Raw genomic sequence first — 12376 nt, 5'->3', positions numbered from 1 at the left:
CCAAGCTCCTTGTAAGCTTGAGGAGGTGAGAAGGTGGTGGTGGAGTGCAAGGACCAGCTAGAGACAGAAGAGGCAGGAGAATGAAGATGCAGAGTCCCTACCCAAATCTAGGCCTCGTGTTTTGGGAAGAGGGTCTACACATCCATCTGCAGCACAGGAGGCTCAGGTGTGAAGGGGTCCATTTATTTCGATTATATGTTCTCAGATGAATGAGAGCATCCCATGGAGATGAATACAGCCTGAAACAATAGCTCTGAAAGGTGTGAACTGCTCCATTTTTCTCAGAGTGTGTTCTCATCCCCTCTGCCCCGGTTTCAACACTTGTGGGCCTGTGCCATCCACTAGCCTTCCATAGCTCCTCACCCTACTTTCAGCACTATGTGCTTGGTGCATACTCCAAGCAAACCTGTTCTCAGCTCCCAAGTACATCTTATGGTACCAAGCCAAATGCTTTACAGAAATCTAAATATATGACATCAACACTATTACCTTTATCAGCCAAACTTGTAATTTCACCAAAAAAGTTATCAAGTTAGTGTGACAGGATTTATTTTCCATAAACTCATGTTGATTGGCATTAATTATATTACCTTTAACTCTTTATGAATTAAGTTCCATGTTAGCCTCTCCAGTATTTTTCTCAGGGTTGATTTCAGGCTGACAGAACTATAATTACCTGGGTTGTCCGGCTAACTCTTTTAAAATATTGGTACACCATTAGCTTTCTTCCAGTCCTCTGGAACTTTCCCAGCATTCCAACATTTATTGAAAATCAATATTAATTGTCCAGAGAATGCCTCAGACAGCTCTTTTAAAACTCTTGGATTCAAGTTATCTGGACCTGCTGATTTTAAAAGTGTCTAGCTTTAGTAGCTGCAGCTCAACATCTTCCCAACTTACTGTTGGAATGGCAAGGCTATCATCATCATCATCATGATATGACTACATCATCTGGCTTTTTCCCAAATACAAACAGAAATATTTATTGAACATTTCCACCTTATCTGTATTATTCTACCATTTCCATCTAATAATAGGCCAATACCACTGTTAGGATTCTTTTTGTTCCTTAATATACTTAAGGACAATAAGAAGTTTGTTTGTTTTTTTTAACTCTACTAACCTTAGATTTCCCCTTGTGTCCTTGTAATTTGTACAGTGGTTCAATTGCTTCAACTACTGCAGGAGAATTCCCTGTGTGTTTAATAACTTAGACAAAATCCAGCACTTGAGCTCAATCAAACAATAGTTTTTTTTATACTTTTAAAAATAATCAGAGAGTTTCATAATGGCGAAGAAATTTAAAATTTTGCATTTGCAGACTTAATTTCCTTCTAATGAGAGAAGCTTGTTAGTACTAGGAGGAAGCCGTTTTAAGATAGTAGCTTGAGGAGTATCAGGGCATATGAGCAAGGTTCAATGTAATTCCTTCTCTTTTACAAAAAAAACTAACTAAGGTGTATTTAGCAGGTGAGCTTCTTTCTGCCAGGCAGATAGAGCTATCTGGTTTAGGTATTTATAAGGCTTGTATTATCTTTGTGACTAAGTGCTGGTATGGTATCAGGCTTCAAGATCTAAAAGAGGGGTTTCAATAAAGTTGTGAATAATATGCTGCAATTACTTCTAATGCAACGATTTACGATTTTGTCTTCCATTTATTCATACTGTAGTGCAAATAGAATTTTTCCTAAAGTGAAAATCTAGATGTGTTTGAACGAGCTGAATAACTACAGGTGAATGAAAATCAAGAAATGTGTTTAGTTTTAAAGCAGAGATCTGACCATTTCCTTGAGTTAATTTTGATCTAGTTATTTTAGATCTCAGATGTCTGCCTTTCTGGTCTGTGCAGCTCCTCCAGTCGAATTGTACATGTTCACCCAGGGATGAATTTGACACCACCCCCACCCCCCCTCAAACTCTCACTCAGTAGTTTAACAACATTTAACAATCTGAGGCATTGAGTGAGAATATGCTAATGATTGAAGCTGCACTGACTTTGTTCCCTCTTCATTTTTTTTACTAGGCTGTCAGTCTGTGCTTCCCTCATCCCCCTAGTGGTTGTTCCTGTCTGGTTTTGAAATGCTCAGCTCAGACCACTATGGTTTGAACAGTTCAATGACCATTAGAATCTTAAATTCATTAATTTCCTTCACTGGTCTCTGGGGTGACGTCTTTTTGATTCAGTCTCCCAAAATGTGTAGCACCTTTAATTCTGCACCCCTCCCCATAGCTCTCATTTAGAAACAAATAATCCTTTGTCACCAGGAGTTACAGTTATCCCACTGCAACGTGCATTAGCACTTGCTAGAGGAAGTCCAGCCTGATTGGGGCAGTGGCTGCATTATTTTTAAATATGAAAAAGGAGAGACTTGACAGGAATGTTCCCTGTGAATATGTGACGCTTCTGTACTGAACCTGAATGCCTGGCAACCCTGCAGGCCGCTTCCCTTCCCAACCGTACAAGGGTTCTTAGAACATACATGTCAGCAGTCCCTGCTGGGGAGACAATTCTTGGTTTTTAACAAAAAAAATTCTTCTGCCTCCTCCTTATAATCAGTGCCCAATTAACTGCAATGACATTTTCAAATCTTCCCTATTTGTCCTCCTGCCCTCAACTTTCTCTATTTATAGCTTTAAAAATGTTGGCAATTTTCCTTAAAAGCCTAATAGTTTTGTTAGGTTCATGCCCTCTCTGATGTTACTAGTACAAGCCAATTTAGCTGAAGAATGTACTCTACATGGGAATTAACAGTACATTAAGAAGCTACTTTATCGGTTTTTGAGCTAGAGAACACAGAATTGTAGGATTTTGAAAGAAGTAAGTTATTGAGTTTCTTGGTGCTTTACAAGTGATTATGCCATTATATTGCATGACTGAAGTTTCGATATTTCTGTTGCTGACAGGGAAGGCCGCTCCAATGCTCACATTAAAGGAGATTACCAAAGAATTGGTGATGTTATGCTAAAGAACATTCAGAGTATGAAGGTAGGAATGATCCTATAACCACTAAGCTTTGGCATGGGTCAGAATCAACGTGCTTTTTCATGTAAATATAGTGCTGCCATTTGTGCTGCTTTTGACTTTTGTGTGAGTTTTATTTAGGTTTCATTCAATGAATTTCTAAATGTTTAGGCAGAGTTCGAGTGTTGCAAGCCCTTTGATTTTTAGTGATCAAAAAATCCTTAGAAGCATTACACATAAAATCAGGAGAAGATTTTCAAACACAATAAACTTTCAGATGTGGAGACAAAATGAGATCGTGTTTTATGTGCGCAAATAGAGATGAGAGCACAGAATAGGTAATTGTGCATGCAAGTATGCCTGCAAGTAGGACACTTCCAGAAGCAATGACCCTACAGTGGCATATACCAACTAGATACATATTTGCAAACCTAACTTTTTGGGAAGCTGGTCCTGGATATTTGCCCCCCCCTTTTTTTTTAAGCTTTGTTTGTGCTGTGGTACAGAAAGGGTGAGTGCCATTCTAAGGATCACATAGCAAATCAGTGACAAAGCTGTAAATAGAACTTGGGAATTCTGATTCACAATCCACTGCTGTATCTAATAGGCCATCATAACCCTTTCCTCAATAAACCTACCACTAACTGCTTCATTCACCCAGACAAATTCTGATACCTGGAAAAATCATTATATGCACTTTCAAACACCAGTCACTTATTACCAGGAAGTATAATTGTTTTCCTAAAGAGCTGTTGATCTCTAACAGTAAACTTATATTTAGAGACATCTCTGCTTGTGTGTCTGGTGCCTTTAACCTCATGTTGTTTGGTCTTTGGTGCCCTACGATCCTCCTTTGACATAGAAGAAAGATTGCGGCCTCCAGAGAAAAGAATCAAAACCAAGTTTGGATCAAAGAAGTCGGAATAGGAGACAGAAAAGAAAAATTAGTTCAGAACCTTCACACTTAGCACAGAACCTATTAAAAGACCTGTAAATTGACCCTGTCAACTTAGTTAACATAGGGAAGAAGTTAAAAGTAACTAACTACCTGGCAGCCTCCATAGTAGCCAAGGAGGGTCCCTTTTGGTTCAGGTTCTCTGCCTGTCAGAATGTCCATGGAATGAACGTGTGCCTAGAAACCACTAAACTAGCCCGTACTGTAAAGCTGTTGCAAAATCATGAGAAGGGGATTTGTCTGGAGATGTGTCAAACACCACATTAGATTTAGACTAAGCCATCCTGCCTTTTGAAGTCAGATCAATACACAAAAGTCGAATTTCCCCTCATTTTCTGTGACAGCATATTTATTCATTTAGAGACTTCTCTGGCTCCATCCAATGAGCTTCATCAATAAAATCAATCACAACAGAACTCCCTTCGTTAATTTTAAAAAAATCCCCTTTAAAAAAGTAAGTCGGAAACTTGGCCAGTCAGATGGACCTTACGCTGCAAGCTGACTGAAGCTGCTACAACCCCACTGTCATAAGGCAGTCCTGCCTGGAGCGCCCTCCTGCAGCAGACTGCAGCATGGCAGCTGGTCTGCCTCAGTTTCCCATCTCCCCAGGTGACCCAATAACTTAATGTTTTCTGGTCTCCAAACAACCCCTCCTTGGGCCTGGTTCATTACAACAGTATAGTCAGAGTAGCCAATTCTCACCTGAGGGCAAGGAATCACTAAAACTCAAAACTCCCTTGATGCCCCACATACCAGATGCTGGTGCCTTCGACCACACCTGGACTCTGTCAGTCCTTTCCTGTCCTTGTACTGGGACAGCCACTCCAGCCCTTCCAGTTGGGATGCAACCCCACTCTTTCCAGCAGGAACCCCCACAGCCTCTCTGCTGGGAGCATCCCTCACTCTCACTGTTCCTCTGGGTCCTGGTCTCCAGCCCTGGAGATGTCAGTAGGTAAGCTCCTGCGCTGCTCCCTTGTCTTCAGCCCTCTCTGGGCCTTGGCTCCACCTCTCTGGCTTTGAGCCAGCAGCATTTCCCTCTGCTGCTGTTTCTCCTGCCTTCAGCCCCCTCCAGCCCTGGCTCTCTGGCTTGGGGATGCCAGCGAGCAAATCTGTCTTGCTGGTCTCCTGCCCTCTGTTTCCTTCCAGGACTCCTCCAATCCCCTGGTCTCTGGCAGTTCTCACCTGCCCTTCTGCTCTGACTCATTGTGACTCCCTGACCCATTTTAGCCCCCAAATATTGCCCAGCTCTCTTTATTGGCCAGACTTTGAGCTCTTGTTGAGCTCTGGCACAGAGGATCTGGACCTTTTTAATTCACAGGCGCCAGCCATGCTGTGATACCCTCCCAGTCAGCATGTAAGTTACATTCACTCTCCTTCAGTTCACACCACTGTTTTACATCAAGAACATTAGAACAGCCCTACTGGGTAAGAGCAAAGGTCCATCTAGCCCAGTATCCTGTCTTCCAACAGTGGCCAATGCCAGGTGCTTCAGAGGGAATGAACAGAACAGGTAATCATCAAGTGATCCATTCCCTGTCGCCTGTTCCCAGCTTCTGGCAAACAGAGGCTAGAGACACCATCCCTGCCCATCCTGGCTAATAGCCATTGATGGACCTATCCTCCATGAACTTTTCTAGTTCTTATAGTCTTAGCCTGCACAACATCATCTGGCAAGGAGTTCTACAGGTTGACTGTGCATTGTGTGAAGAAATACTTCCTTTTGTTTGTTTTAAACCCGATGCCTATTAATTTAATTTGGTGACCCCAAGTTCTTGTGTTATGAGGAGGAGTAAATAACACTTCCTTATTTACTTTCTCCACACCAATGATGATTTTATAGACCTCAATCATATCCTCCCTTAGTAGTCTCTTTTCCAAGCTGAAAAATCCCCGTTTTATTAATCTCTCCTCATACAGAAGCCATTCCATACCCCTAATCATTTTTCTTGCCCTTTTCTGAACCTTTTCCAATTCCAATATATCTTTTTTGAGTTGGGGCAACCACATCTACACGCAGTATTCAAGATGTGGGCGCACCATGGATTTATATAGAGGCAATATGATATTTTCTGTCTTATTATCTATCCCTTTCTTAATGATGCCCAGCATTCTGTTCACTTTTTTGACTGCCACTGCACATTGAGTGGATGTTTTGAGAGAACCATCCACAATGACTCCAAGACCTTTCTTGAGTGGTAACAGCTAATTTAGACCCCATCATTTTATATGTATAGTTGGGATTACGTTTTCCAATGTGCATTACGTTGCATTTATCAGCATTGAATTTCATCTGCCATTTTGTTGCCCAGTCACCGAGTTTTGTGAGATCCCTTTGTAGCTCTTCACAGTCTGCCTGGGACTTAACTATCTTGAGTAGTTTTGTATCATCTGCAAATTTTGCCACCTCACTGTTTACTCCTTTTTCCAGATCATTTATGAATACGTTGAATAGGACTGGTCCCAGAACAGACCCCTGGGGGACACCACTATTTATTGCTCTCCATGCTGAAAACTGATGATTTATTCCTACCCTTTGTTTCCTATCTTTTAACCAGTTACCAATCCATGAGAGCACCTTCCCTCTTCTCCCAGCTTGGTTTGCTTAAGAGCCTTTGGTGAGGGACCTCGTCAAAGCCTTTCTGAAAATCTAAGTACACTATATCCACTGGATCCCCCTTTTCCACATGCTTGTTGACCCCCTCAAAGAATTCACCTCTGAAGTTGCCCACCTAGCATTATGTAGATGAGATGATAACCCAGGGACAGAAAATATGAAGTGATGTAACGCAGGTGTTTTGATATGGAGTGTTTGTGTGTATGTGTTCAGAGTTTGCCAGGAGTTGTAGCTGCTCTTTAATAATAAATAGATGAATGAAAGCTGGAATTCCAACTGGTTACAGATAGGATCATCAAAGGGGCCTAAGGAATTGGGAAAGTCAGTGCCAGTTGGATGTCTAATTACCTTAGTCCTCTTTGGAGATCCCAATCTACATTTGTTTCCTAACTCCGTGCTGTTGCTTGTCCCCATGATACGTGCACAGTGTGAGCTAAATGCAGTGTAATATCTTTAACTTTGAATTCCTTGGCTGCTGCTAGACTGTCTGCCTCAATTAGTTTTGTTTGTTTGTTTTACAGGGGATGCAGAAAAGGTCAGGGGAAGGGAAGAATTGGCACAAAAGATTAAATTAAGTCTGGACAGGGTGGTATTTTCCATCTTATTTCTTTTGTAGGTTAATGACAGAATGTTAGTGTTGCACAGAGCAAGTGATTGTGTTGCAAAAAACTACAGCAATAGTAGCTAGATTTTATAGAGGAACATATTTGTATCAAATGACTTGGAATCCCATATGTGCAGTGTGTTTGCTAATGTCTCTGCCTCTTTTCTTTTCTCTTTGTTTTTAAGCAACTGACAGTTCACCTGCGGAAACACAGTGAAGTTTTGATGGAGTTGGAGAACGGGATCAAGAACTCTCGCAAGCTGGAGACGTTGTGCAGGGATTTTGAGTTACAGAAAGTCTGCTACCTGCCCCTCAATACCTTCCTACTCCGGCCTTTGCACCGGCTCATGCACTATAAGCAGATAATGGAAAGGCTCTGCAAACACTACCCACCAAATCATGTGGACTTCAGAGACTCCAGAGGTGAATGTGGAGGAATAATCTAATTCTATAAGCTGTGGACTAGAACACAGTCTCCTGATAGCTAATTCCCCATTCTGACCACTAGGCATGCTGTAGTATAAATAATATTGCATACAAAAAACTACATTAGAAGAGTGTTCAGCTTGCAGAGTCAAGCACTCAAAAGTCAGGAAATGTCAGAATTAAGGTTGCCTCTGCGTATGCATGACAACATATTATTTTTCCAGACGTGCAGCCTGTTTTATTGTCATTTCCATGGTTCGCTTTAGGTGTTCAAAGCTTCTGTCATATTTTTCTCAAACGTGAAGAAAATATTCTCCGTTTGAGGTTTTCATCGATTGATCACTTTCAAGGCCAGAAGGGACCTTTGTGATCATCTAGTCCGAGCTCCTGTATAGCACAGGCCAGAGAACTTCCCCAGAATGATTCCTGCAGCATGCTGTCTAGAAAGATATCCGGTCTTGATTTTAAAATGGGCAGTGATGGAGAATCCACCATGAGCTTTGCTGCTTGCTCAGCTTTTCCCTCTTGTTCATGATGCCTTGATTCCCTGCTCCTTTTTCTCCTCGGCTGTTACATATGATTTTCCAGGGTATTTGTGCTCCTAAATCAGTTAGGTACTTTTCAAAAATCCCACCCTAAATCTTTGTCCTCATTGTAGAGCAGAAATCCCTTGCTATAAAACCGACTCTTAAGAATCCCCCATTTTAGAGTAGACCTATAATTATTTGAGGATGGTTGAAGCCATGTGCCTAGTTACATTTTCAATGAAACCCTTAATTAATGGATATTGGAGTCCTTGGAGAGAACATAGTAATAAAGCACAACCCAGGCTGGATTAACCTTTTGTGGGGCCAGTGCCAAACATATTTGTGAGCCCCCATGTAGTTGTCATGGGCCCCTTCCGAGTGTAGGCCCCGCACGACGACGCCCACAGTTTACCTGCTGCTGCCGGGATGGGGATGAAAACCTTTATTTAAAAACAAAATCCGATATTTGAAGCCACACTGGATTGAGCCTTCCACTCAGCCAACAGAGAGCAAACTGGGCAGTATCAATATACCCAGAATATTCTTGAATTTGGATATTTGTGTGGGAGGGGCTGTTCATTAGTTTTGTCTTTTTTTGTTTAAACACTCAGGGCCTGCTGGGGGCCCTGAGCAGAAGTGCTTAATTAGCACGCGTATGAGCCATATTAAGCCCGGATGTAGCAGTCAGTGGAGTTGTACCTGCATCTCCCCATCACCACCTCCTCCACCCAAAGTTATGTTTTGTAAATACAGTTTTTGAAAGCTGGATTTTCTACTTTGGTACAATAATGTTTACAAAACTTTTTTTAAAAGTTAGTTTCTTTAATCTATTTCTCCCTTTGCCTCACCACCCCTTGTGACTTGAAGTGAAACAGTAAAGTTACTGGGTGGAGCACGGGGAGGAAAATTGCTGATGTCCATCTTTTGCAGGGAGAAAGGGCCATGAGACAGACACACACACACACACTCTTCACCATCAAGGCTACCACAATCCACCTCAGCCTTCACACCTGGGCTGTCCCCCTGTCCCTCCTACTGTTCCCACCCCATACACACCCACAGTTAACCCCCACCGTCGTACAAGGGCTCTCCTCAATCTCCCTGCTACTGCCAATCCCCCCACTGTCACCTCCCTCCCTTCTACTCCCCTCCACAAAGCCAACCCCCACCTTCAACCCAGACTCTCCCCTCCCTCCCTCTGCCTCCTCCACACCAACCCCTACCTTAACACCTTGCTTCTCCTCGCCAGCTCCCACGTCACACCCAGACTCGCCCCACAATGCACCTTCCCCCAAACAGCGCTGCACCCCCTCCCGTCCCTGGAGTGGAGGGAGAAGTTTCTGGGCATTCCCACTGGCAGGGGGCATGGCAGCCAGCCCCACTGTCATCCCCCCCCATCCCCCCTCCAGGGGCCACAGACAACCAGCCTCCCCTGCACCGGCCCAGTGGCGGCCAAAAGGACAGGCAAACACACACACCCAGCGCAAAGCTGCAGGGTCCAGATGGTTCCCAGGAGCCCGCGGCCAAGCATCACGGTCTCCCGGGGGCTGCATACTGGGAGTCATAGCGTTGCTGCCACTCCAGGAGAACAAGGGAGCTGGGCGGGGGGAGCCAAGCCAAGGGAGCCCCCTGCCTCCCGTGCCTCATCAGGGAACAGGTGCAAGGCAGGAACACTCTGCCTGCACCATATATTTATTTTTTTTGGTCAGCTCCCAGGTCACCCACCCACCTGGGGCAGCTCACAGCAGGCGCAGGGCATTTTGGGATTTGTAGTGCAGATGGCAATACACTGCAAGGGCCCAGGCCTAATGCCCCGGTGTGCAAACTACAATTCCCACCCCACCCCACATTGCTGGGCTGTGGCCAGGGCTGGATTAACCCTGTGTGGGACAGCATGTAGTTGTTATGGGCCCCTTCCAAGTGTGGGCATAGTGCCACTGGTGCCATTGTAGACCCAGTACTGAGCACAACAATAGTTCTCCACTTTAAGCCACTCATCATATTATTTCTATCATTGCTGGAGTATGGCAAGAATGGAACCTTGATTTACAAACAGTCTGTGGTGGTAGAAATAAAATATGGAACCATTTGACCAAATTTCCAAATATGGGGACGATCCCATGTAGTGTGATGGGTAGGGAGATGTCAGAGATATTTAGACTAATGAGAGAGATAGGAACTGGAATTGATTAGAAAAGGGCCTAACATTAATCTAGTAATAATGCAGAAACCATAATGATTTAACAAATGTTTTAAATGAGAGGAAACATGGCAAGACTGTCTCCATCAGTAGTAATGATACTTCAGTACCGACAGTACAATAGAGTCCTTGGGAGTAGCCTCTGACGAGCAAGTCTTGTTCAGGGAAATCGTATCATCTCATTTAAAATCGAGCTTCTGATTCTGCTTCTGGGCTGCCATCCAAAACACATGTGGCTGCTGCAGGAGAAAGTAGTTTAAATGCATTTTAAAATAGAATCGGGGCTGTGCATCCCATTAAAAAAATGCACACATAGGCAACACATGCCCCTCTCTTGGGTGTCTTTGGGGGTTTGGTTGCCTGCAAATGTTAGTGTGTTTGAGTCCGTGCCGAGGTGCACTTCCCTTGATAGGAAAAGGAAATTCCTCTGAGCTGTGGAGCCCTCAGGTACTGTTTTAAAAAGTTCATTCTCTTATCAGTGCCATGAGTTGATTCTCCTTGAAAACCAATTGCTTTGAGGGTTACTGTAAAAAAGACAGATCTAAAGTGTCACATGCCGTGGGAAGCTTAGGTAAAAGCAGGCTTCTGTCTGTGGTGATTGCCACAGTGCTGCCACCCTCAGTAAAATAACCGTGTGAATTTGTGTATGCAATTTGAAGCCAGTTAGAGTAATCTTATACTAGAAATGGAGAATTATAACAATCTTGTTGGGAGGGTGCTATGTGTGAGCCACAGATGAAATAAATATTATGTGCCTGCTTGTAAGTCTGATACAAGCATTAAAAAGATCTTTGTTTTTATTCACCTAGCTGCTCTGGCTGAGATTTCTGAAATGGTGGCTCAGCTCCATGGTAGTATGATAAAGATGGAGAACTTCCAGAAGCTGCATGAACTCAAGAAAGATTTGATAGGCATTGATAATCTGGCAATCCCAGGAAGGGTAAGTGACGGAGTTTTACTCAAGAGCAAGATCTCTGGCTCTGAAATTATCAGCCAAATAGCTTTGGAACACGAGGTCTAGTTTAGAAGTCTGTTGGGTTTTTTTTAAATCATGGTTTATAAAATTTCTCTGCCCCATCCCCTTGGCCAGGTAAGCTATGCTTAAATCATGTTAGCCTGGGCCATTTTAACACTGCTTTAATGTGGCCATGCTATCAGTTTGTAGCAGTGTAGATAGGGCTACTGGAGTTTGGTCAAGTTAACCCTAATCATCACAAGGTGCCCTTTCTGCCTAGCACTGGCCCTCTTTCCTTCACTAAAGACTGTAAATCAAATGTAAATACAATAGTGTCAGAACAAACTATTGATTGTAAAAGGAGAGGGAAACAATCCTCTTGTCTCTTCTGCTTTGTTTTTTTGGGCTTTATTTTATATACAGTTTTGGATTGTTATAGGAAATTTTGCGCATCACATGGAACAGAGGCAGTAATATTAAAATTAGGGTCCTACCAAATTCACGGCCATGAAAAAAGCATCACGGACCATGAAATCTGATCGCCCACATGAAATCTGGCTGTTGTAGGGGAGACCAGCTTTCCCAGAGTTGGGCGGCTGGAGAGCGGTGGCTGCTGGCTGGGAGCCCAGCTCTGAAGGAAGTGGCAACACTAGCAGCAGTGCACAAGTCAAGTGGCATTGTTGGGGGGGCGGAGAGGGGAGGTCATCATTTTGGGGGTCGACAGGGCTGGCCTTACAGATGGGGGAGTGGGCGACCACCCAGGACCCTGTGGTCAGGGGGTGCCATGGTCACACACACACACCCCATAGCCTGCTCAAGGTTCCTTTAACTCCCAAGCCCCAGGCTCCTGCTGCTAGTCCTGGGGGGGCTAGGGAAGGACAGGACTTCCTCTTCCTCTGCATGAGCCACTCCAAGGCCAGGTCAGACCCATCTCCGGGAACCTTCCCCGGCTGCAGGAAGCTCCATGGCTGCTGCCTGGGATTCCAGCTTTGAAGGCAGCACTGCTGCTGGGGTGATGCTGCTTTCAGAGCTGGGTGTCTGGCCAGCAGCTTCCCTCTGGCTGCCCAACTCTGAAGGCAGCAACACCGAAGTAAGGGTGGCAATACCGCGATCCTCCTACAATAGTACCTGAT

General features: G+C 44.0%; 1 protein-coding gene across 5 annotated transcripts in view; it reads left to right on the top strand.

Moving 5' to 3' along the window:
• Positions 1-12376, top strand: part of FARP1 (FERM, ARH/RhoGEF and pleckstrin domain protein 1) — a 327115-nt gene that overhangs the window by 289262 nt on the left and 25477 nt on the right. For all 5 annotated transcript variants that reach the window (XM_045009291.1, XM_045009283.1, XM_045009266.1 and 2 more), the window contains 3 exons: positions 2905-2986; positions 7321-7558; positions 11098-11228. In XM_045009291.1, coding sequence (XP_044865226.1) covers positions 2905-2986; positions 7321-7558; positions 11098-11228 — 451 coding nt within the window. The remainder of the gene's footprint in view (positions 1-2904; positions 2987-7320; positions 7559-11097; positions 11229-12376) is intronic.

The sequence above is a fragment of the Mauremys mutica genome, chromosome 1 (assembly GCF_020497125.1).
Source record: "Mauremys mutica isolate MM-2020 ecotype Southern chromosome 1, ASM2049712v1, whole genome shotgun sequence".
Taxonomy (NCBI): domain Eukaryota; kingdom Metazoa; phylum Chordata; order Testudines; family Geoemydidae; genus Mauremys; species Mauremys mutica.
Note: the sequence above shows the minus strand (reverse complement) of the source record. Positions and strands in the feature narration are given on the sequence as shown.